The sequence below is a fragment of the Lampetra fluviatilis genome, chromosome 1 (assembly GCF_964198595.1).
Source record: "Lampetra fluviatilis chromosome 1, kcLamFluv1.1, whole genome shotgun sequence".
In the NCBI taxonomy this organism is placed as follows: domain Eukaryota; kingdom Metazoa; phylum Chordata; class Hyperoartia; order Petromyzontiformes; family Petromyzontidae; genus Lampetra; species Lampetra fluviatilis.
Genome location: NC_136275.1, coordinates 21,770,067 through 21,797,136, shown reverse-complemented (window position 1 = coordinate 21,797,136; position 27,070 = coordinate 21,770,067). Strand labels below are relative to the sequence as shown.

Here is a 27,070-nt window from a genome sequence, read left to right as displayed (position 1 = left end):
ATACTGTTGGGGCAAGTGCTTTAGCAAGCACCTATTAAGGCCGACACATCACACAAGTGTGTACCTAGGTGCCTAAAACAGACCCCTAAGCAGCTTATACACTGCCAAGCCCCAGTTCAATGAGTGTGAAAGTGTCACTAACTTTAAGAGGCCTTGAACCCATGATGGGGGTTGAGCTGCTGTCAGACTTTTAAGACATTGGTGCCTGATCGGATTGTGGCAAGGTGACCTATGACCCGAGTACACCCTTGTAGCTGGCAGGGGCTGTCCTGACCTATGTGATACTGCCACTTGAAAAACAACATTCATATAAATTTACAAGCAAATTAAATCTGCACATAATGTATACACAGTCATCTAAATAAAATGCAGTTCAATTAAGTTATGTATTGCAAACCAGATAAAAGGCAACTGTAGACACTTGGCTATTCCATGAAATATACGACATTGCCATGTATTTCCACTGATGTGAATGCTTTTATTTGTATATTTTTTATTGGTATTGTTATCATTGTCATGATCTTTGTCAATGAAACTTGGTCGGAATTGTAGCTATCATAGCATGAATAAATGTTCATATAGACGGTTTAAGATCTTCAAATGAAAGACGCTGTGCCATAAATATAGGGCACTGATATTACAAATGTAATTAATTCTACATTCAGTTGACTTTCACATAAGTGGGAAATGCATTTTAAACCTGAAATTGAGTCCATAACTAATGGTAACCATTGTAAAATCATTGCAACCATTCACAAATTTAGTATTGCACATGTGCACACTTAAAAAGTTACCAAGTTGTGAACATGATTAAACATGGACAACATTACTTCTGTAGATTGCATGTAAACATTGTCCTACCTCTTTCCTTAAGCCAGGTGTCAAGAACCAAAATTTACAAGAAGATAATTTTTTTTCAAATTCGGTGAAAAACTCTGTTTCAGGAGCCGCAATGCATGCGAATACGAGTCACGAAACAGTCCTTAAAGAGCCGCATGCAGCTCCGGAGCCCAGGCTGCCGACCCCTGCCTTAAGCCTTTTGAGCCAATACAAAAAGTCTGCAGCAATTTCCTCCCCACTGTGCCACGGCAACCCTGCCTGCTGTGCACACACTATTTGGAGGAATGGTGACGCATACAGTATTGTTGCTGTTGAGAGCTAGCTCGGTGACGTTGGATGCCCTTGTTTGACTACCGTATTTATCTGGTGCTGTCCTTTTGGTCTTAATTGAACTTGTACATTTTCTTCTGAGGTTCAAGGACAATGCCGCCAACCCCCCCCCCCTGCCCCCCCCCCAAATAACTATTGTTTGTAGATATAGATTAAGTAAGGCTGTGTATCCTGGGCGTTCCAATGCGAGATTGCAATTTAACAATCATATTAAGAAGCAACAAAGGACCTGTTTTTGTAACTCCTAGAGGATGCTGGTACAGAACAATGGTACAGAACAATAATCTCTACCCTTACGATGCTTCTTCACTGTTTGGAGAGTGATCAGTCTTGTTTCCTTCATTCAGTCAACATTTATTGTACACATATGGCCCTGTTTAGTTGGGCCCAGGTCAAAGTAAAAACACCCATGATTGGAAATGGAATTTAGCTTTTTTTTCACAGAATGTGCTACTGGTGCTAAACTTTGTATCTTACCAGGTAAGGCCCACTGAGCTACTTTTTTTCAGAAGCGACCTGGCCACAAATGATAGCTCAACAAAGTGGCCAATCATGTGTAAATGTATATAATCCAAATACTGTAGACGCATGTTGATTCTAAATGTGGAGGGAAAACCCGGAGAACCCGAAGAAAATTGATGTAGGCTTTTGCTTAATATATTTTAAGGGCCTAACTTAACACAGCCTCTCCAGTGTGCTGTTTTAAGACACAATGGAGGTTCATCAATTCTACAGTAAAATAAAAAATGGACATCGATGTAGGGGACGTTTGCTGATCCTAAAATCAGCGATGCACTGCAATAATGACGCCCAACATTTGCGGCAAAAAATCATGGTAAAATCAAGATAACATAAAAAAATATATATTATTGTGTTATTAAAAACAAAAAAACTCATCACACAGACATGGAGACAGAGAGAGAAGCTTGGACATGGAGAGACATGGAGAGAGACAAAGATACCGAGAGACATCGATATACATAAAAGACAAGGAGATACACGTACATGGAGATGTACATTGCTGAACTTAATAACGAAAAGAAATAAACATTGTGCTTAAAAATATATTTCTAAAATGTGTTACATTTCTTGTGGCGAGGTAAATTCTATTAACAAAAGGAAGCAGCAGCCAGAAATGGGCTCTCCTTTGTCTCCTGTGATAGCGAATTTGTACATGGAAGATTTTGAAACAAAAGCAATAGCTTCAAGCACACTAAAACCATCTGCTTGGTTTAGATATGTGGATGACACATTGGTGGTCTGGCCACACGGCAAAGATACACTGAACGCATTTTTAAATCATCTCAACTCGCAAAACCCATCCATCCAGTTCACCATGGAAGTGGAAGCTGACAGAACTGTACCATTTCTGGATATTCTGCTCGGTCTGGGTCGAAATGGTAAAATAACACAGTGTTTACCGAAAAAAAACGCATACTGACACCTATCTGAATGCAGTCACACCATCACCCCGCGCAGAAATCTGCTCTTATCAAGACGCTCATTCATCGAGCTAAGAAACTGTCAGATGGTGACAGTCTGAGAAGTGAAATTCAACATGTTAAAGAAGCGCTGCAAATGAATGGTTACAATGATGCACAAATCAACAGGGCATTGGACACCAAAACCAAATCGAATATTAAGAGCATTAAAACTGCCCAAGTAATTAAAACGATAAAAAATACCGTACATTGCGGGAGTAACTGATAAACTAGCCAGATGTTTGGAAAAACCAAACATCCGAGTCAGATTTGACACGGTACATGAAATACAGAAATTTATATCTGGTACAAAATATGTATTACTGAAGCTATCAACAGAAGGTGTGTACAGGATTAACTGCACGTGTGGTAAATGTTATGTTGGGCAAACAGAACGAATGATCGGCACGAGACTAAAAGAACATCAGAGAAATATGAAATTCTCCCAAATACAACTGTCAGCAGTAGCAGAACACACATGCCAACAAGAACACTCAATTGATTTTGATACTCTTTGGTTCTTTCGGTAAAGTCACCCTTTATAGACTCTTGTTGTCAGCAGCTCTTTCTCCTATGTCAGCGGTTGTCCTGCTGTATCGGTGCAACCTGATGAAGGTCCCTTGTGTGGCGATCGAAACGTCGTGTTCTATTATTTCTTATACCTACGTGACTTTACCGAAAGAACCAAAGAGTATGGATTCCTGCAGTTACGAAAGCTTCAAATCAAGATTGATTTTGATAATGTTGAAGTTTTGTGCAAAACTAGCTACGACTGGCCAAAGACTAATTAGAGAATCTATCGAAATTGAAATAAGTCAAAATAACTTTAACCGTTCGGATAGCTACCGCCTCAGTGTTGCGTGGAAGCGAATCATCAAATAATACATTATTTAAATGCATGCCCAGAAAGGGCAGCGTACTTCAATAGGGATTACCGTTGTTAGGCCTATTTTGATAAACACAATATACAGGAAGTACAAGTGCAGAGGGCTCGCATAATGCACATACATAATGTACGTTGCCTCAGTAATCCCCCCCCCCCCCCACATTGTGCAAGAGCGCAGAAGCGTGGTCACCACATCTACGCCTCTATATAAGAAACGAAACAGTAAGACTTCTCCACAAATCTGGCTTTCGCCTGATGAAGCTAGCTGTAATTACCGTACTGGCAAAACGACGTACTCCGATTGTAAATGTTGTGGCTTGGCTCTCCAACACACTGGTGTGCTGTACTAGTGACGAATTGGCATGTTCTGTTTACGTGACAACCCTTACTAGTTGGATGTGTAGAGTAGTGGCGGGTTTTAACGACACATTTATATATTTCATCCAGAAGTGGACTGATCATGGCTTATTATGATTCCCAAGGTTGTTAGGTCTATATAGACCTGAGGTAGAAATGAAATGTGTTTGAAACATTTTGTAAAAAGCATGGACACATTTGTTATGTAGACTGGCTTCAAAAGCTTTCAGCAGAACAGTTGAGTGCGAGCAAAAGTTGTGCCAAGCTCTGGAGATGGACAATTAATGGACTGAAGCATTCCTATGAATACTATCCTTCATTCAATTACACCAGGAAAACCTCATTGTGTTTTAAGACTGATTTACTGAAGAGAAGGGTCCTGCATTCGGATATTTGGCCAATGGCTGGTTTATTAACTGTTTTTGGCATGTTTGGAGAAATCTCACACACGCATGGAATTAGACTCAAAAGTACGTGATGGTAGCAGTGTCCTACTTGCTGTATTGTCTTTTTATGACCACCCACAGCCATGTAGGTTCAATGTACCAATGCACATAACTTTCTTTGTAGGACTATTAATTGGTACATGGTAAAACCGGTACTTTTTTCACTGGAGGGATCTCTTGTGGGTATTTGGGCTGCTCTTTCATGTTGACGAAACGTTTTGGAAGAGGTGGCCATACTCCATATTTTACAGGCACAGATGCTATATATCAGTCCATAATAGAGTTTTTGTCGGGTTAGATCGTGTAAATATATCAATGTGTCGTTAACACCCGCCACCACCCGACACAGCCAACTAGTAATGTTTGTCACGTAAACAGAACATACCAATTCGTCACTAGTACAGCACGCTGGCGTGTTGGAGAGCCAAGCCACAACATTTACAATCTTAGTACGACGTTTCACCAGTAATTACAACTAGCTTCATCAGGTGACAGCCAGATTTGTGGAGAAGTCTAACTGTTTCGTTCCTTATATAGAGGCGTAGATGTGCAAGAGCGCAGAAGCGTGGTGGCGGGTTTTAACGACACATTTATATATTTACGCGATCTAACCCAAAAAAAGCCTCTATTTTGGATGATATTGGTCTCGAAAGCCTACGTGTGGATAGAGGTGAGGCGGATTTAAGAAACTTGCCCCATTGTTTCAGCTGCTGCGGCAAGAGATTGAATCAAACTGGTGACCTCTTGATGGTCCAACATGCCAACCATTACACAAATGCAGCTCTGTTAGTTTCTCATTGGAAAAGGTTAAATGTTTGTTTTTGCAAGACATTTCTATTTGAGCGGAAAAGCGGTAACTTATTATGTGCAAGCATTGAATGACCTATAGTAGTTGTCTGGGACCCCTTGGGGTTTACACTTGCACCCAGTCCCAGCCCAGCCTCTCCCGACCCAGTCAGCTGTCTGCTGACATCGTGTGTGAATGTGCATCCGTGCATGTTTGCGCACCATTATTTATTTATTTGATTAGACAATTGAAACCGACGGCCGACTTGACTTACGAGTTGGTGGTCCTTAGAGTTTTAGACGTGACCACGCATGTGGTCACTGTATAAGGGTGTGTGCAGGGTGTGGTGGTGCACTCTTTAGCACGTGGCACTTGATCTAGGGGTCAATCAAAATTAAAACCAAAATCAGTCGGAGCAGCATTGTTAGCTGAAAGTAGGATTGCTTTCGTGCTGCGTCGTTCAATAACGGTACAGTAATGCTGCAGCAATTATATTTTTTACAAAAAAGAAAAAAATGCACGTTGACATCTACTCCCATTTAGTCCAAATTACCAAGCAATAAGAACAGGTACAACTGCATACATGGTGTTGTTGAAACAAATGGAGAAATTAACAGTTAATTTTAATTTACAATATTAAGTTTCCATTGCATCTGAGATGCAGGAATCATTTCAATATAATATCTGAGAGAAAGAACATCTCTTGGGCCTAAGAGACCTTTCCAGCAACTGGAAACGGATGCTCAAAAACGAGCATTCGAAGCTGGTGTTGCAAGATTTGCAAGATACCCAGTAGCAAGATGGGCATATTGGGAAAGGGCCACTTTGGGGTTCTTTCAAGAAGGCCAGTGCATCTGCATTCTCAGATATCCTTGGCAGAATACAGTGGCTCTCGACTTGAGACATGTTGGCTGTGAGAATTCGAAGCCTGTGGGAAAAAAGTGGTTCTCCCTTAGGTCGACTCGGCCTAAAGTGAATACCTGGTACGGTGTATACGCCAGGGCAATCAGGAGCTCAAAGGCTTTTGGGTGTTTGACGACTGGATGTAACAGGTCCTCTCCAACTGTATTGGCTTTACAGTCCAAACGGTGATTTGAGGAATCTGTGTGTGTTTAACGCTGTGCAGGGATGAATGCTGCAGTGAGGGCGGTGGTGCGGATGGGCATCTACGTTGGAGCAAAGGTCTACTTCATCTATGAGGTACTGTGAAAGACTTGGCCTCACACAAGTTTGGGTTCTCGGGTGGCCACGTCTCCATTTTCAGTTGTGTTTGTTGTGTGTGCAAATGAGCACAATGAACCCTTCAACTGAGGCATGTGGATCCAATACTCACATAGTAGCAATTGGTATTACTTGAGGGTTATTGCCCACATGATAAGAAAATTGAATTCCCACTACTGGCAAAAAGCCCTGAAAGTCAAGCTTCTCCCGGCTCAAATGAGCAAATCAGTACTGCTCGTCCGTGTTGGACACCTGACCTGCTCGTGACATTCCATATTCCTGTGATGCAGTCGTACCATGGAGTGCCATTAACTTATTACAACATGCTACTGACTCTATTAACTCCGTGACGGTAAAACATTTATTTGGACCCTGACCAGGATTTGAACTTGGCACGTCTGTGAGTCGTGTGCTCTGGCCACTTCCATCCGGTTGGATAAGCTATCGCTTTAGCAGTGATAAGTAGTATTTTCTTTTTGGTTCTTTCCTGGACTTTATTAAAGTTCTACTTGTTCTATTATGAAGTTTACCTTTGATTCTTTCACTTGTCACTTGGTATTTGTGTACATTTCTACACATGAATTGTCAACCGTTATAATTTAAGGCCATTCTGAATTTGTACATGTATGCTACTGATATGAAATTCCAGCTATTGTGTATTTCTACTGATAAACTCGTAGAGGATGCAAGCGGTGAGTTATGCTCGTGTTTTCAAAGTGCAATTCTCTATGGTATATGTAAAAGGCATTGTGTAGCCAAAGGCAACACGAAATGGAAACATGAGCAGTTCAGAAACAAAGCTGCGTGCTGGAGAGCCACCGTGTTCCCATTCATTCCGATTACACGAGTCGACCATAGTGCACTGTGTTAACCATGTGTAAGGACATTTTAGATGCACTAATTAACACTGGGAAATGTAATCAGTTATCTGCAACTAGTGTACAAAATACAATTGACATGCAATTGTACACTTGCATGTATGGAATTCGGTGAACCCATGGGAGTGGATGACTTGGTCGTTACACATTGCTCTGCCAAGGCTTGCGCTCTCTCTCTTGTTTTCACATTTTACGATTTTTTTAACTCTTCAAGCCGATTAGAATATCTCTTCAGCCTTCCACATCCACGAGCCTGAGCCTTGCACCTCTACTTCATGATGATGGACTCGGATTAAACCTTGCGGTAATACTTTGAAATAATTATACAAAAGTAAATATGGTACATGGGCAGTAATTATATTGTGTATTATTAATTGTCAATTAAATCTGTGGGGTGTTTTGTGAAAAGGTTACATAAATGTAGAGTCATGTTTTAGAGTGACGAGTGGTTTGCCATTGCTCATCACTGGATGGCCACTCGTTCGTTCTCTTGTATAGCGGTGGTTGCACGCACGTTAGTCCTTCAATATTTTAAAATGTCATCGCGCGTTCAGTTATGAACTAAAACATCACAGTCTATAATACCCAAAAAAAAATAATTGTTTTGTGAAGTAATTCATAATTGGGCTTAGACAATTAACTCCACATTTGAGAATCTGATTTAATTCTAGATTTGAAGCTTTCGTGACTGCAAGGATTCATACTCTTAGGTTTGTTTGGTAAAGTCACGTAGGTAAAAAAAAATGAAAATAAATCAATTGATTTATTTGGCAACCAGAATTTAATCACCTCTGGGTAATTTGTCTCTAAGTGAGATCCGCTTCCTTGAATTTATTATCGGGGGTTTTAAGTTCTCAAGAACTGTGTGAAACTCTCTGAGGATTGACAAAACACCAGTGGTCGGTTGCATAATTATATCTGAAGTGATATTTTTCCCTAATTTGCAATGTAAATTGGTGTGTCCTTTAAGGGGGCAATTTCACTTCAGGAAGTGTTATGCAACTGTATACAGGGCCTTAAAAGTACCACAATAGACAGATAAAACATCTATAGTGTCGCTGTACAACTTGGAGCACACTCTGCCTCTACCAAGAAGATGTGCACATTTACACGTAGACTGGCTGCTTTCGCCTTCATTTGTGATACAAATCAATGATCCTTATCCATTGAATTGGTTTGGAGAGCAAGCCGCGCTTGAAAGTGTAAACGAACTGTCTTTGAGTGGCGTTATAAATAGCACTGGTGGGTTTGCTTCTAGTCTTGCCTTTTGAAAGTCATTAGTATTGCACTGCCATAAAGTTGGCATGATCTCATAATGAATCGGTCAAGTTATCATGTTTTACTTCTAACGACGGTTGTGTTAGATAATGATCAAGTTTGAAAGGAAGCGAGAATTGTCATTTTATGGAGTGGAATTTTACTGCATTAGTAAAGTCAAATATTCTGCTCAGATTAGTACTGCGGTGATTTGTTAAACATTTCAGATTCCCATGGAATGGACCAGTCTATTCAAAATTACAACTGTTGTATGTATGTTGAACTTCGTTCACTCCGTATGTAGCCAGCCGTGATAATCAGAGGTGCAAAATGAGGTGTTGTTCATTCCCTACAAAGTGGTATTTATTTTAGCAATCCGGAAGGGAATTAATGATAGGCTGAGTCAGTGTAAGGCCTGGATTTGAACTGGCTATGTCATTGATTGCGAATCATGTGCTCGGAACACAGCACAACCATTCCAGATTTGGATTGGAAATACGTCTTTAATTAAATTCTCTGACAATCAATGTCAACTGAAAGTTACATTGCATTGCACTTTCGACTTGACATCAACATCGATGGTGCACCCAACATTGAATATTGCATGGCTGGTTTTACAGTTACTGGATATTCAGGAACTCAAAAAGAACAGCAATATAAGCGGATGTGCCTGCTCAGGAACTGTAGACCCTACTTGCTAAACAAATCCTCTTTCCTGTTACAGTGGAACACCCCCCCCCCATGAATCCGACCTCGTGGTGCCGTGGTAAGAGCGTTTGACTCGCAATCAGAGGGATAATAATTATAGTTCTCGTTAGGAGTCTTCTAAAGCTGTATCTCCCCCCCCCCCCCACAGGGTTCACTTATTACGTTCCACGTGATGAGAAGTTGACAGTGGTTGCATTATGAAGGAATGAGCCCCCTGCCATAGGAATATGGATGTTCTACTGCAACTCAAATATACCAGCTCCACCCCACTTTTGTTTCTGAAGGGAAACACTTTGAATGTTGCTTCTGTTAGATTTATAAACAATAAACAGATTAAATAAAGTGCTGACCTTCACTTACGGACAAACGCAGTTCAATCTTTAAGATGATAAGCCCCGCAGAAATGTAATTGTTTGTTCACAGCGTGGGAAATAGGAATAGGTTTCACCCTCACAAAGGCTCATCGGTGAGTCATACCGAGCTACAGACTACCAAGGAGAACGCAGCGTTTTATATAAGCGAGAGTGTCACGGATATATTATGGGACCTCTAAAAGTTGTAACAGTATGCGACTCACTCATTATAATGTATGATGGCCACAGGGTTATATATATTGGAGTTGCTGACGTTTTGTTGTGTAACATTTGTGAAAATTATGCTGTGTCTCTGCCAAAGCACTGTCAATAAAATAAGAATCCTAGTCAGTGCTGGCTGGAGCACAATCAATCGGTCACCATGGCCTCTGTTGTTGATGCTACCAGACCAAATCATCACTTGCTTCTTTCTGTCACACCTTGCAACTGATACACAGTTCATATACAACCTCAAAAGCCTGCTCCTAAAAAATCCTACCAGCTGGCTTTGTCTTCTCCTTGGTATCTAAATTCCGTATACCCACTCACATGCCATTCCTTGTAATCTGCTCTTCTGCATTGTATTAATGTACCCGACTTGTTGTAGTGTTTACTTTATTTTCTTATCGTGTTCCAATCCTGACTTAAAGCTTACGTGACTGCAGGAATTCATATTTTATGGGTCTTTCGGTAAAGCCACGTATCTACATATCTACGTGGCTTTACCGAGAGACCCAAAGAATGTGAAAATCTACTTTTACGTGAAAAAGTCTACACTTAAGCCAATTCTATCCTTTTGATGAGGATATTCTGTTCGCAGCTGAGCTCGAATGCATTCCTTTGTTGACTCCAGTAAGATCAGGTTGCATTCAAACTTTCTGACTTCGTAATCAGTTAAGACCAAGTGGAGTGAATGGAATGTATTTAATTTCCCTGAGCGTTCGCCTTTATGAACAGTGCAGGGGATTTTGTGCAAACTTGGCTTCGTTTTTTTTCTGAGCCATAATTTGGCATTTGTGAGCAAAATGTCATGGAAACTGGATGTCAGGTAATTAAAGGCATTTCTGCCTTTGTTTCATTGAGCATAGTTCCTGGCAGTGGCATTTCCTGGCAGTACAGTAGCAGGATTAAAATTATAATATAACAGCTTTTGTGTCAATATGCTAATTTATTTATGTGAGAATATTCATGGTTGACGTCATGCCACATTCTTCCAGAAAAATTGGGCGCTGCACGTTGGTTAACAACACGGGTTTATTAGTATGCACCTCACATCCTTACCACTGTGCCTGCTCAGAATGATGCAATCCCATTTTTGTGACGATCACTGTCCTGGCCTAACCTCTGTTGTATTTTTTTCATAGACAGATATGTTATTATATTCAGAAGTGACCTTGAATATGGGGAGTGGGGGGGGGGGCGTTTTGTGACTAGCAAATGGACAATTCCCAAAGTTTAATGACATCAAAGAGTATAATTTTATCTTTAGATTAACCTATGTTTTTGTGTAACCTAGGGAACTGTTGGTTGCTTTGTGTAATATTGTAGTGCTACGCTTGGATCTCACCATGAACGTGTGGTTTGTAAAATATGGTTTTAAATTTGTACTGTCGCTTGTGACCTTTCTAAGAATAGGTCAAGCTTCATTAATGCGGCCAAGGATCCCAATTAGCCTGTATTTTTAGAGATATATATAGTGGCTCTAATTTGGTTACTATAACCACGAGTCCTTATAGCTTAGATTTATATTCGGATTGTTCATGTCATTAGATTGTTTTAATGTTATTGACAATTGCATCCAAAAAACGTATACAAATTAATCATGTTGGCTGCACGTATGGAAACGTGTAATAATTGATGACGTTGCAAAGCTACGTGCAGAATGACAATGAACAAAGCAAAAGGTCCCTAAAGCAAATTCGTTAAACAACCGGAGATATGTCAGAGTGACACATTTGAAACGAGACAGCAGTGTTTTAATCGGTTACAATTTTTTGCTTATTATGACGTATGGATCGGAAAGTAAAAATGTGCAAAAAAGCGGGGAGAAATGCATGCTTGGAATTACATTGACCGAGAGAAAGAAGAGCACACGGATGAAAGTACGCGCACATGTTAAAGATACATATTGTACTGGCATTGACAGGACTCGTTGCAAGAAGTGATGATGGCCATTGGTTGAGAACAATTATGGGCACGGCGGTCAGGAGAAGTACTGCGTCCAAGATAGGTCTCCCGCGGAGAGGTGGAGCACAAAGCACCTGTCTGGGTCTTTTTTGAATGTCATCAAACACTCCACACCCTGAACTCTCCATGCACACTGGGGCAGTTGTGGAGAGAGTGGAGGAGTGCCTTTACCTTGGCAGTGTGCTCACGACCAGTTTGGACAGCGGAGATGTCGCTTTGAATCAGTCGATCAGCATTATCTTTTCATTGTCTGTGTAATACTGTGTGGAAGCTCCTAGCCTCTTGCTCCACGTACATTTTTGGGTCTCTACTAAAATTATGCCCTCTCTTGTTTATACTTCGAAAACATGGACCCCTTTGAAATAATACTTGTCGAACTTCAACATTAATTCTATCCTGGGTTTCATCAGGCTACATTGTGTTAGGAGTTCACCCATCCTTGATATATCAGTGAATTCCTCCGTTAGGCGAGGTTGTGTTGGCCAGCATCTCGAGCCAAGCGGCTTCTGATAGAGGGGGCTAAACAGGCATGGTACAGGCTGGAAAGGAGATGGGCTGATGTATATCGGAGGATTTGAAACTGATTTAAATTCCTAATAACTGGTACCAAGCAGTGTCAGCTTCTGTAGAGGAGTCCTGAGAATGATGGTATTGGACAGTTGGAGGCAGTCGCCCTCCAACAACAACGGAGGGCAGTGGAGCAACATTCACAAAAATGAGCAGAGTACCAGGTGACTAAATTACTTAAAGCTAGCATATTGGGGAGCATAGGCGTGGCATTTGCCAGTTATCTCAGTCAATTAACCCATAATACCTGAGTCTGTCCTGTGACATGCCACTGAGCCTTCAACACTTCACACGGCCTTAAAAGTGCACCTAGCCTGGCACAAGCGCTGTTGTGACATCACCCTCACTTAGTGATGAATGGTGGCTGCTGTTGTGTGTGGACGAACGTTGGTATAGTAATTTGTGTACGCGTTATGATCCTGATCATCGTTATTTGATTACCGGCCATACATTTTTGTGGCAGGTGGTAACTAAACCTGTACTGGGTCTCCTTTAAGTTGACTTGGTCTTAAATGTGTGAACATCGGCATAAACAAGTCCGGATGTGGGTTTAGCCACATGGCTCGCTTGAATGTCATACTAGCCTTACTAGTTGTTCCCTAGCAGCACCTGCTCCAAAAGTCTATAAAGTTAATGGGGGACCTTTGTCTGTCTGTGTGTGTATATGTGATCGGCAGGGCTACCAGGGTATGGTGGATGGAGGGGAGCACATCCAGGAGGCTTCGTGGGACCGTGTCTCCAGCATCCTGCAACTGGTACCAATACATGCTCGCACACGGTATCCACATCGTGACCCCCACAGACTTCGTCTAGAAATACTTGCACAAGTGCCTGAGCCATGAGCAATATGCCAATGCTTATTGCACAGGGACATTGGTATGGAAATTAATGAGTAGTGGCTCACCTGTGATTAAAGTTAGATTGTATGGGAATTTCACTAACATTCCATGAAAGTGCACATGCCTCTAATAATGAGAGTCCCATCGTGTGACACCTGTTACCACATCCGGACACGACAAATGTAACTCTCATCTATGGTCTCCCACAATACCTTAACTCCAGATCACGTGAATATACTGATCTCATTCCAATCCTGGATGAATTTGTGTTTAGTTTGTTGTCCTTCCCCTGCACCTCCAATTAGCACGGTTGGCTACGTATGGTGCGAAAGAAGTTCAACATGAATACATACATCATCTTCACGATCATCTGTGGACTCGCTCCTGCCTACCTCTCCCCTCTCATCTCACTTTATTCCCCTCCACACTGTCCTACCTCTCCCCCCCTCAAGCCACTTTCTTTCCCCCCATACAGGCTCTCTGCTTCACAAAACAACGTTTTCTGTTGAAGTCCTCCCAGTCAGCATTTGGCTTGTTGTGGAAGATTGCTCATTCTTCTCCTTTGTTATCCATACAGTCTGTAAATCCCTTAACCTGGCCTCCCTTTCCCCAGTACAGATGCCCATGTTTGTGCGTACATATGCACATGTTTCTGTGAATATATGCGTGTATGTATGTAGGTGCTCGCTAACAGCACTTGTCCCAACAGTCTGCTAAGGCTATATGGGGATATGTGTCTTTGTGAGGAGCAGTGGTGTAGCGGTTAGTACGCTGCACTATGAACCCAACTGCCAGAGTTTGATTCCCGCTCATAACCAACACTGTGACGATTGCCTGAAACAAACCTGGGCCTCTCCTAGGCCGATTTGGCCTCAAATGAGTACCTGATGCAATGGTGTGTAAACATTGCCACTCAGGAGACAAAGGTGGTCGGGCATGGTGCTGGTCACCCACCCCCTCATGTGCCATGCCGGCCTTCAAAGGTGCTCGCTAACATCACTTGCCCCAACAGTTTTGTTAAGGCTCTACGGGGGGGGAACTTTGTCTTTGTTTTGCATACATATGGGCGCGTGTGTGTGTGGACTGCAGGGCGGCACGGTGATCGGCAGTGCTCGCTGCAAGGACTTCCGCGAGCGCGAGGGGCGGCTGAAGGCGGCATTGAACCTGGTGCAGCGTGGCATCTCAAACCTGTGTGTGATCGGCGGTGATGGCAGCCTCACGGGGGCCAACCTCTTTCGCGAGGAGTGGAGCGGCCTGCTCGAGGAGCTGGTCAACAACGGTGAGAGCGCGAGCAAGCGTGTGTGCGTGCGTGTGAAGTTTGCATCAGTGAGTGTATGCTAAGGTCGGCGTTGCTCTGTTAGGGGAAGTATGGTATGACTATCTATAGCATGCTATAGCACGTCTCAAAAATACCACGGATCTAAGCACGAACCTGGCTGATACTCATTTATGAACGAGATACTGTAGGGGAGTCCCAATGTATGTTAAGATAAAACGGCCCACTTATGATCTTTATGGCTGGGTTCGAATGCAGGTGTTTGCTAACAGCACTTTCCTGTATTATAAATATTTGTATGTACACTCGTGTGTGTATACAGTATATGTGTAATGGGTTCAATCAGGGCGCACACTAGAAATTGGAGGCAACACGTTTATTAACTAACGGGATAACGACATAAGGTGGTAACCTACACTTAGCTATATACACTTGGAGTAGATGGCTATTTACATTCTGGACGGGGCAACTACTAAATCGGACCAGGTCAGCCAACACGCTGCCTGGTCCACGTGTGCGACGCCCGGAGACCGAAGACCACGACGACAAAGGTTTTATCCCAGCCAGGATGAACCCCAGCCCCCCCCGGGGCTCGGCCTTTATCCTTACGGTGTGGCCAGGCCCCGCCCTTGGCCACGCCTCTTTTTCCAGATCCTTCGTGAGGGTTCAGGGCCCACCTCATGTGTTCGTCTCATCCTCAACCCTGGTCCCCGTTCGCACCTCATCCAGTCACGTGCCCCCTCGTGTTTACCCAGCCTCTCCCCTGGTATTCCCATCTGGTGCCAGGGAGAGGCTCTGCCCATACAGTACCACCCACACGGTACTATCGCTACACAACATTACCCACATCAATTACACCACATATATGTTAGGTGTGGTGGTTTATTGTTTAGCACATTGCCTAAACACTTGGTTAACTTCCTGGCCATGGATAACATCAGTGGCATCAGTGGTACGTTGTATCTCAGGCTGTTCTGTGTCTCCCCCCAGTGGACTGTCTTAAATGTGTGCCTTGTGTGGTGGGAAATATTCACACTGGAAAGGCCGAGGTAGCTGGGTGTTGGTTCTGGTTACATCAGAGCCTCTGTATTGAACGTTGGCTATAATAAGTGTTTTCTAATAACTTGCATTTTATGTTCAAATAAACTAAATGCCAGATTTTGTATTTTTTAGTAATTTGGTAATATATTGAGCACATTTTTTATTAAAACAACAGACTATCAAGTAGAGCTCAGAGTATAATCTAGGTCCTCGTTAATATCGCTTGAAGATTCTCCTCTCTGCCAAAAGAATCGTAACATTTCTATGGCTAGCTGTGGGCTGCCAATGGGAATGAGCACTGTTCCTCACTCATTTGAGCATGGAAACACCTTGATGTTTGTCTTAGTTTAGCAACAATCGGCCCAGCCGCAGACTGCGAAGTCTGGGCAATAGAACTGAATCGCAGTAGGGGTCCCGTAAGTTGTGGCAGAAGGGAGATCATATTTCTGCTGCTGCTTTCCCCACGGGCAGACCAGATAACGGGGGAGATGGCACAGAAGTTCACGCACCTCAACATTGTGGGCATGGTCGGCTCCATCGACAATGACTTCTGTGGCACCGACATGACGATCGGCACGGACTCGGCACTGCACCGCATCATCGAGGTGGTGGACGCTATCACAACCACAGCGCAGAGGTAACGTATGCATGGACGCGCACGTGTTTACGGAGATTGGGGTGCAGCATGCAATGCAATGCGGTTTTAATGCATCGCTCACACACTCACGGATGAATACATTCAGACCTAAGCACAGCTCACAACACATCGCACGAGTTCGTCACCATGTTGATGCCAACCCTTAGCAAAGCACTCGGCGCAAAGGAAGATAGAGCTCATCACATGTGTGCACTTATATGCACATTCACGTAGGCTGGATACAGTACAATGCAGTTTGGGATCTGTGTGGGCAGACAATTAAATTGTTATTTGGGTTGTTTTAGTTTTACCAAAATAAGACCAATCTGTGGCAACGTGTCAGTTAAAATGTGCTGCTTCAGACACATGCTAAATCATATTAAAATCCATCTATGTCATTCAAAGAATGAGCACAGCCGTCATGGGTTTAAAACTTCTAGACATGATGTTGAATTACTTTGGCTTAGTATGGCTGGGTTCCACCATGCGTTGCACATCCGTGGCATCGTAGTGTTCCAAGCCTCCATCTGTATTGAAATTTATGTCAGTCCTACATTAGTGGTGTTCGTGGTTTGTCTTGTCACTCTGGAGACTGAGATCGATGATCGATTTTCGGTCGCCGCGTTCACGGCATTCGTCGGGATTTCTCACTTAACAGTGGGCTTTGTGAAGGCTGCCATCTTCCACTTCACACATTAGTTATGCCACTAGAGGGCGGCATAACATAATTGATCACGGATTTCAGTTTTTCTCATTAAATGGAATTCCTTCATGTTTGAAGTTCGGATATCAATCTAAAATCAAGAGCAATTTTCTTGGTTGCATCTTCCTTTGAGCATCTCAATACAATTGTATCTTCAGATGCACTGGAGGAGATGGTAGAGAGGCTCCATTCAACCAGTCTTATGCCTTCTCTAGGATATCAGAAAATCTTATGGCAGTGCTCATCTCCTATGGCCAACATTTCTAACCAATAGTTGAAACTGTATAATCCTATAGAAGTAGCGATGTTATCTATTGAACAACCACTGTTTGAAATCCTACAAAGTGGTACCTTTTTAATGGGTGCTGGAGAGATGAAGCAATAGAGTTGACTTCTGACCAGGAATTAAACTGTAGTCAGGCGCTGCTATAGCTTGACCCAAAAAACGTGTTTTTAGTTAATACTAGTAACGATTCATATTGGGAAAAAAGTTTCTTTCCATGTGACTAACAAATTGTTTTTTTTGTTTCCAGCCACCAGCGCTCCTTTGTCCTGGAGGTGATGGGCAGACACTGCGGGTAGGTGTGAGTGCCTGCATGCATGCAAGATACATGTGCTTATTATGTGCATAAACCATCACGCAAACTCTGGTTATCCTCGCAGCAGCTTTTGGCGAACCATCGAACAAAGACAATCACTACATCGTGCGCTTTCAGGTATGCTTCTGCGGCCGTCTAGAACGTTCTTCCGATATTAGGCAGCCACTGGAGCTATGCAATTTTGAATATAGGTTGAAAATTCATTTCTTTAGAACTGCTTTTTGTGTTTAGTTTGTTGTCCTTCACCCGCACCTCCAATTAATGAACTGAACTGAACTGATTATCATGGTTCTTTACGTACGGTGCCAAAGAAGTTCAACATACATACTTACATTATAGTCTTTTAATCACTGAGTCTTGCAGGATTCTTTTCCAAGAGGATTCCTCTTTGGAAGTTTGGCCAATTTAGTTTTTTGGTATGTTTAATCGTACGTGTACAGTATAAGCACATGTGTGCGTGCATGTGTGGAGCAGTAGTTCGTGCACTGTGCTACAATCCAATCATCTGGGTTCAGTTCCAGGCAGTAGATAAGAAATGTGGAAAGCACCATGTGGGTCTTTCCTAGGTTCAGTCAAACACAAATTATTTTATCTGGTGCAGTGTTTGAACATAAAAAATCAGGCTAAATGGCATTTTGTTGCATTTGTCTTTTGTGTTTGTGCATGTGCAGATACCTGGCACTGGTGACAGCGCTTGTGTGTGGTGCTGACTGGACTTTTATTCCTGAGTGCCCTCCCGAGGATGGATGGGAGGACAAAATGTGCAGCACGCTGTCCGATGTGAGCACCACATGAACGTCAGAGCAGATTAGTGGCGGCCCATAAGCACAGATTGGGTTAGGTGGGGCTGTGCATAGAATGCTCGATCGTAATTGAACGATCGCTGTGCAATGCCAGCATCAATAGGTGCTCACTAACAGCACATGTCCTATCAGTCTTGTCCAGCTGACCAGGGATGTTATCAGAAAAAGAGTAAAGCATCCTTGCCACGAACATTTAATATTGCATTTCATTTTAAGTTCGAGACCCCAATTGTTATGGTCTAACACGCGTAATGCAAGGTATCCTCTATGGACACATAGGCTGTGGCATATATACATGCATGTTATAGCATATCAGGTTCTGCACTTGTTGATATAAGAGAAACAGGTTAGAGAGGCAGCTGTGACACTTACTACATGAGCATGTGTGGTGATTTTAAGCGGTTGCATGTTTGTTAAATATGTGAATCTTCTGCTCTGTGCCCTGGAGATGAAAGTTCAACCGTTAGATTCGTAAAGGTGTCTTAGGATGGCTCTGCAAGTCTTGGGCATTAACATTGGAATCCAAGGATTATAAAGGTGCTTTGGTGTGCTTTTGCAAACTTCAAGAAATTAATATTTAACTTTAATAATACAATGGATGCTTTCGTTTGTGTGTATGAACTTTGGACATGTATCTTAAGCCTAAAACATAGAAAGTGCCTGAGGGTAACTTATTGAACATCACTAATTATAATCATCCTAAAGGTGCCTTAATCTGGCTTTTTCGCTTACAAATGTCTGCAATAGACTCTGAAGCCTTATAATTGTACATTGTTTCTCTACGTGTAGTTAATAGTACATCACAATGTCATTATAACTGCTTCTGCCTTGAGTGGTCACAAAACAGATGCTCAACAGGTGCCATTAGCTGTATGTGTATATACGAATATCTCATTACTCCTACGCGTGTGTGTATATATATATGCATATGTTGGTACATCTCAATTTTTGCTGCAGACGCGGGGCCGTGGAGTGCGACTGAACATCGTCATCGTGGCGGAGGGGGCCATTGACCGGCATGGCAAGCCCATCACCTCTGACTCCATCCGACAGGCGAGGAGGGAGCATTGTGGTTCCATGGATGATATTACATCTCTATAGCAAAGCTCAACACTTTTTTTAGCAACACTGCTGAATATATATGTATGTATGAAGTTAATTATAAGCATCAGACCCTTAGTGCAAAAAAATGGCACCAAATAGCAAAAGTAGCCACAGAACAGTGTGCCTCTTTCAAATTCACCTCAGTGCATTGTGGTGAATTTCCAGATGGAGAGACTCCAAAAAATGCATCTTGTGTTGATTTGAAGCCTTCGTGAATGCAAGAATCGATACTCTATTGGTTCTTTCGGTAAAGTCACGTAGGTATAAAATAAAATAAATCACGACGTTTCGATCACAACACAAGCGGTCGTCCTCAGGCGGAAAAAATATAATCCAGCAGTGGAACCACTGAACCAGCGAGAGAGCAGTTTCAGTTGTAGCAACAGTTGTAGCTGGTCTCGCTAGTTCAGCAGTTCCACTGCTGGATTATATTTTTCCCGCCTGAGGACGACCGCTTGTGTTGCGATCGAAACGTCATAGTATATTTTATTTTATACCTACGTGACTTTACCGAAAGAACCAAAGAGAATGCATCTTGTGTGTGATCTAGGCAGGGTTTTCACATTGAGAATGCAAGTGGCTGTGATGTCACCAGAGGGCACTTTGGCTGTGCGCCTGAATGTCTTGTCGCCAAGTCTTTTGATTAATTCTCATTTCCCACTCATGGAACTGAAAAGTGGTGCTGTGGTTCAGGGTAGAATCGCAAACATAATTATAGTTGTTATAATAATCAGAACTCTGTTCCCAGCTGGGATTTTAACTTGACTCAGCCGATCAACCCTTTGTGATTAAGTGTGGGAAGTCAGCAGTGGTTATCGTAAGGAGCGAGACTCACCCCTACCTTGGGAATGTGGAATTTGTATCATGAGCTCAGGCTCATCTGCAAAAAAGGGCCCTTAAGAGGCTTGTCTGACAAGTGGGAAACGTTTTCTTTGACATAGAATATCTAATTTATGGGTTAGAGTCTGTTTTTTTTAAATAAACTCTGGATGTTGCTTGCTGTGTAATCTTCTCTACAGCTGATTAAAAAGTGTCTGGGCTTTGACACGCGGGTTACCATCCTAGGACACGTGCAGCGCGGGGGGACGCCTTCTGCCTTCGACCGCATCCTGGTACGACTGCTGACCTTACATGAGGCGGCGTCCCTATTTCGTTCTCTGAATGGTGATATGTGGAAAGTCTTAAAGCGTCAAAAAATACGGACCTTTGCATCTGCGTGTCCATGTGTGCGCGCGTGTGTGCATCCATGGCTACAGGGCAGCCGCATGGGCGTGGAGGCCGTGCTGGCGTTGCTGGAGGCCGCCGCAGACACGCCTGCCTGTGTGGTGTCGCTCTCCGGGAACCAGGCGGTGCGACTGCCCCTCATGGAATGCGTTGAGATGGTAAGGTACAGTGCTGGACCCTGCTACGTGCCCGTTCGTCTGGGCTGCACTCGTAGAACACGTGGGCTCGCTGCACTCCGGTCGGGCAGCGTCGCACTGTGATCAGCGCACTCAGCAACATTGCGAGTGCGAATCCAGATTGGTGGCAAATTCGTCCCCAACATCCCTTCCCGTGGTTGATAAATGGGGAATTTAACACTTTGTGGGATTTCAACAGTGCTTTACTTGTAGTGTAACTGGTTCCTACCATAGGAATACGTAATTTCTAGCACTGGCTCTGGGCCATCTACAAAGATGAGCACCACTCAACATTAAATTCATTTCAGCATGGAGACGCATTGGTTTTTTATGAAGACATGCCCGTGAATTGCTTCGAAAAGTGAGGTGGCCAGATGATTAAAGGGGGTCATCATGGCTGTTAGAACACTGAGCTGGCACTTTTGAGATGCTGGGTTAAGTTTCTCACACATTTAAACCGATTTCTCTAATTTATATCACTGACGACTGCACAAAAAACTAATCCCATAAAAAATGGCCATCGTGTTATGGGTATGACATTGTGCACTTTCCGTGGCTTTCTGATGAGCCTTTATGAGGATGAAATACATCTATGTCTCCCATGTTGTGAACAACCTGTAACGAATTTCAACTAGGCCTCTTGGTTCACAGATTTGGTTACATTTGTCAGCATGCAAAACCCTATTTTTAACTAATGTTGCATATTCTAAACATGCTGAAGAGACATGAGATGCAATTTTTCCGCTGTAAGTCTTGAATGGTGATCTATCGGGTGGGGGAGTAGGTTTCTTGAATGTAAAAGATTGCAACGATTACAGTGCTCCCCTTTAATCCTCCCCCCCTCCCCCCACAGACTAAAGATGTGCAGAAAGCAATGGACGAATGCAGGTTTGACGAGGCTGTCAAGCTGCGTGGCAGGTATGTGTGCGTGTCCATGTTTCCCATCAAGCTAATTTCATAAAGTAGCACCCATTGCAAGTGTGATTGTTGGCCACCTTGTATGTTTTCTTAAATTTTCTTCTGTTCAGCTATGAGGACACTGCTATTTGAGGACTTTCCATGGTGGAATGGTCCCCTCTATATTGGCAGCCCCTGAGCGAGCACAACCCACGATTACCTTCTCACAAAGTAGTGTACTCCTTTTATTAATTTGGCAGGGATGATTTGACTGAGTTGACCATTGATCAGGAGTTGAACTCATCACCTTATGAATGACAACATAAAACACAAGAGGTTAATTTGAAAAATAAAAAATAGAGAATATACGGCATGCTTGGCTGCTCAATTAATTTCTATTGCGCTCGCATTTATTATGGCTTCACAATTTTGCACGCATTTGTGATGGTCTGGACTCATAAGAGTACTTGATAAAAAACAATGTTGCTGACTTCCTTCCATCACGATGTGCAGTAGTGGTTAATTTCCATCGAATGAAGCGAATTGTATGAAATCATGTGTAATTGGCTGTTGTGTCTAGCTTATTAAATTTCCATTCGCTCTGGAGATGCCAATCAAATTCGTAATGGGTGGCTGATTTTACGGCAGGAGACGTCTCATCGGGTGTAATGGTCCTTGGGAGTGCTCCGGAAATAATTGAAAATAGCCCCGATCTGGCTGTTCCTTCACATCTGTTATCTTGATACCCGGGAGACACAAAGGCCACAGCACATTTTATGGATCAGCAGTTTGAAGAACTGCATGCAGACGACCAACTTTCAGGGTTGCTTACACAGATCAATTAGGATTGGTTTTATTTTCTCGTGGCTTCACCACAAGACCTGTGCACTTCAGCCAATACCACTCAGGGATATGATAACATGCTCATGTATAATTGCTGTCTGTGGTGTAATGTGTAACATTATAACCCAGAATGAGATGAAAATGCAACTGCTGTTAGGAGATGAGAGAAATATGACATTTACAGTGTGTCTCTGCTCAAGCAAAAAATGTTGTGGTGCTCATCGCCTTCAGTGTTTTTGGGCTGGTGAATGATTATTGTACAGATAATTGGATCTATCAATCGACTCTTCAAAATTAATTTAAAGGGGTGAAAAAAAGTCTTACTTCTGTTTCAAAGTGTGCTGCTGGACGGAAAGTGATGAGCGGAGGATGGTGATGTCATCGATATCATTACCCGCGTCATGCTTTATGTGGCCTGTAGGAGTTTCTCACCTTCGGGCGGCAGAATGTAGTGGCAGCTGCAATTAGTAAATTATCATTTTTAGTCGACAAATCTTTCAGAGATAGGAACAAACATGTCCGAATGTTTAGTTGCCTGTTTGGACCAAGAGTCGTAAATTCAACCACCGCAATACAATGGCGGTGGTTGTTCAGTATCAAGCACTGGCTTGTTTTGAGTCTCGGGACCGAAACACTGAAAGGTTTACGAAGGTGTTGGCAGCTTTCACGATGCTATTGCCTGTTACAAGTTGATGTATGAAGAGAAGAAGAGAGCAACTGTGCATACATCTCTTGGTAAATTTTTCAAGAAAGTAGAGAGGAAACACGAGCACCAAAGGGAATTAGCATCTTCATCTGCAGAACATGAAGAACCAGTGGCATCTACATCTACAGGAGATTATACAACTGTTCAATCAATTTCCCATTTTTAATGTACATTCTGTACAACATGTTTGGAATCGACAGGAGTAAAGTTGGGCTTATGAACAAATCGACTTACGAACAGACCTCTGGAACCTTACTCGTTCGTAAGTAGAGAAGTCCCGGTAATTGGCTAATCATCCCAGCTATGATCTGTATCTTCTCTCTTTGTCTCTTAGGAGCTTTGAGAATAATCTGAACATATACCGCTTGTTGGCACACAAGAAATCAGAGATCAAGAAGGTTTGTTGTTTTGTTTGCCTTTGGTCAATAACATCTCAGTATATTTTACTTACATGGTGGGTTTTCTTTTTATGGCAAAATATTTTAAACAAACATATCTATTTTGCAACACTGATCATGGTTCGTTTAGGTTTCAATGTTTTTACATTGCATTTTTAGAGCTACTCTGATTTCCCTTTGGAAAGTGAAAACGTATATCATTGGGCCACGTCAGATAATGTGAAATTGTGGAATTTTAACCACGAACTGATGGCTGCAAATGAAAATGTGTACTACCCATTTCTCATGAAGGCACTTTGAGCATGAAGGCACTTTAACTTTGCATCCAAGCTAGCACTCAACTTTGTTCATAAGAACATTTTAAAATGCAGATTTCTGACCACCACCATCACCAAGCTGACCTCCCCTAGATTTCTGTCTTCAAGACGGTCAGTCACGAACCTATCATACAGTACTTTTTAGTACGGCTTGGAGCACTGAGACCAATAACTGTTATACACTTTGTTATATACAATGAGATTATTTAGATTATTTTGGTGCTGTAAATGTCAAAATGATGGGCCGATTTGTTGAGCTATCATCTGTGGCCAGGTCGCTTCTGAAAAATAAGTTAATACCTCACTGGGCTTTGCCTTGTAGGAAGGGAATGGTTTAGTTGTATTTGTATGTGTTTAGGTAATTTTTTTACCTCTCTTGTACTTTGCACTACTATCATATTTTGTACTGTTTGTTATTGTAACGTTCCTACAGGACATCTGTGAAGAATAGCTTGAGAGCTCATCGGATTCCTCCAGTATTAATAAATATTATTATTCTGATATTCCCTCTGTCACTTCTCTGGTACCTGCCGCCGCTTGCTCTACCCTGTGTGCCTGTGTGTGTGTGCAGAGCGGCTTCTCCGTGGCAGTGCTGTGCGTGGGCGCTCCTGCGGCCGGCATGAATGCGGCGGTCCGTGCGGCGATCCGGGTGGGCATCTCGGAGGGCCACCGCATGTACGCGGTACACGATGGCTTTGAGGGCCTCGCCAAGGGACAGGTACCGCCCCGCGCTATCTCCTCTGCCATCACAAGACCCTCCTTGACCATTGGCCGACTTCCCATGGAACCATTAGCCTTCACGCCCCCCCCCCCTAATGATAGCCACCGATATCCAAATGGTGAATGGACCTCTGGGTTTCCCACACCTCTTATTAGCACGGTTGGCTATGTACGGTGTGAAAGAAGTTCAACATACATAACCACAATATCTTATGTGTGTTAGAACTAGCTGGTTGGCTGAGAGGGTTCATGATGGCTATGAGACTATGAAACATTGAGCGGTCGTTGATGGGATACTTGGTTTGTGTCCATGTTACAGCCACGTGCAATTAAAAGTGGTTCTCAAGTGGAGGAAGTTGATAGTCAAAACCGGGAAACTGAGGACTGCAGGGATATACTCCACCATATGAAATGTTGTTTATTGCAGCTCTGAGGACTAAAGTTCTGGATTTCCATGTGACAAACTCTCTTTGCAGGGCTTGTAAGAGTGCACTGCTTGATGTTTTATCAGAGAAGACTGTTGAAGTGACTACTGCAGCCTTCCACAGGCTGTTCTCTGACACTATGTGATGGTTCTGCTTTTTGTTGTGAATTTTTCCAAAAAGTGTTTCTCTCCTTAAGACAACTCAACTTGAATGCAACGATTTGAACTCAATCAAGTGTTGTGTGTGAGTATAGGTTGAGGAGTTTGGTTGGAGTGATGTTGGTGGATGGACTGGACGTGGAGGCGCTACGCTGGGCACCAAACGGTGAGTTCCACAGCACGCTAAACCCACACTCACTCGAAGTGATGGCACGGCTTTCTGCCATTACTGCAATGACACGTGGGAAACACAAAGTGGTCTTTAGGAAACTGTTCATTCACGTGATACAATGCAATTTTTTTTATTTTAAAAATTGAAAACTAATATCTTTAGAACTGTGTTTAGTTTGTTGTCCTTCTCCCTTACCTTCGATTAACACGGTTGGCTTCGTACGGCGCAAAATAAGTTCTACATACATACTAATGTCTTTGAAATTTCAAGACTTTTTTTCGTCTCATAACTTGACTCCAATAGTATTATTTGGGATATACTTGGTGATATAATTGAAAGTGAAATGCAATTGTCTTCATGCTCAACTTATCAATGGTGTGGTGCTCTTCTCCATTCGTGGCCCTGAGACATCGGTCATATTTACACATTACCATGGTTAAGGCCAGTCTCTTCAAATGATAACCACTGATGATGTTCATTTTATTGACCTCGAGAGTATGATGGGGTGTTTACTTTTGGCCAGAATTTTAACTCACTACATTGTGAATCTGAGCCAATTGTACGAATCATCCCGTCATCCAGCCAGATATTAGCACAAAACTACTGTTATGTACTGAATCGTGTGTGGCCCGAAGTTGGAATGCTATGAAATGCAGGTTTGGAATTCCATACACGATACTTTTATGGTAATTGAATACTCTGGAATGATGATGGAGCACGGGTGCTTCGTGTATGTTCTACAGGACCCTTCCTAACAAGTTTCTGGACAAAATCGTCGAACAAATCCAAAAACACTCCATATCTGCCCTACTGATCATTGGTGGATTTGAGGTAAGGGCTGCACAATGTGCTTGAATTCTCCCTCATTGTCTTATTCATTGTGGGGGTTGAATGGAAGACTGGTATAATTATTTTAAAGCATTGGCTTTGAAACCTTGCACTGTGGATTATTCATATTCTCATTAAATTATTTCTTAGACCACGTGTCCTCTTCTCAAACTTTAAATCCACCTCTTGTGTTTTTCGTTTTGAGTTCAATCAGCTGAATTATTCTAATCCAGTGGGTGGGGTATTTGAATAGAATATCACTCAAGAGAGGGACTTGGTCAAGTGACATTGTCTCGGCCTCGCTGTACGCTGCGTTGCACCACTATCCGAGTAGTTAACCTCGCATTCAATAAACCTTCAGCATCTGTTAATACTTGCAATATCGATACAATGAATGAACACAAGCAGCATCATAACATTATCTTAGATAACATGAAACTCAACAATAGTACCTGGATGGACCAGGCACCTTCATTTGCACTGAATAGCTAGACAAGAGGATAAGCTACTTTGTTAAATAAGGTCACATCGTGTAATCACCATACGGCAGCCTAAATGTACAGCGCTGCACATAACACTAAACTGTGGATGAGATACTTCTTCATCATTGCTCTCAAGATTGCATTAAAGTTACGTGGGTACAAGTCTGACTTGACTTATCCAATTACAAGTAACATTCACAATAATGCAAGTGGCAGGCTTCGTTGTTAACTAGGCCTCATTTATCATAACAATTTAACAGCATTATAAAGGCATTTACAGCATTATAACGGCAATCCTAACATTATAACAGCATTCCCAGTATCATAAGAACATAAACAAACTTACAGACAATGCTTCTTAAAGTCCCACAATGAACAGATACACCTGTCTACACTGAGACGCTATTTGTGCCTCCATTTTGTA

At 42.6% G+C, this 27,070-nt stretch overlaps 1 protein-coding gene across 1 annotated transcript in view; it reads left to right on the top strand.

The window, feature by feature from the left end:
* Positions 1-27,070, top strand: part of LOC144933955 (ATP-dependent 6-phosphofructokinase, platelet type-like) — a 78,032-nt gene that overhangs the window by 5,108 nt on the left and 45,854 nt on the right. The window contains exons 2-15 of the mRNA XM_078859318.1: positions 6,254-6,327; positions 12,976-13,053; positions 14,227-14,416; positions 15,926-16,091; positions 17,328-17,372; positions 18,065-18,173; positions 19,154-19,249; positions 20,320-20,412; positions 20,557-20,682; positions 21,554-21,618; positions 23,481-23,544; positions 24,433-24,579; positions 25,260-25,330; positions 26,080-26,167. Coding sequence (XP_078715444.1) covers positions 6,254-6,327; positions 12,976-13,053; positions 14,227-14,416; positions 15,926-16,091; positions 17,328-17,372; positions 18,065-18,173; positions 19,154-19,249; positions 20,320-20,412; positions 20,557-20,682; positions 21,554-21,618; positions 23,481-23,544; positions 24,433-24,579; positions 25,260-25,330; positions 26,080-26,167 — 1,412 coding nt within the window. The remainder of the gene's footprint in view (positions 1-6,253; positions 6,328-12,975; positions 13,054-14,226; positions 14,417-15,925; positions 16,092-17,327; positions 17,373-18,064; positions 18,174-19,153; positions 19,250-20,319; positions 20,413-20,556; positions 20,683-21,553; positions 21,619-23,480; positions 23,545-24,432; positions 24,580-25,259; positions 25,331-26,079; positions 26,168-27,070) is intronic.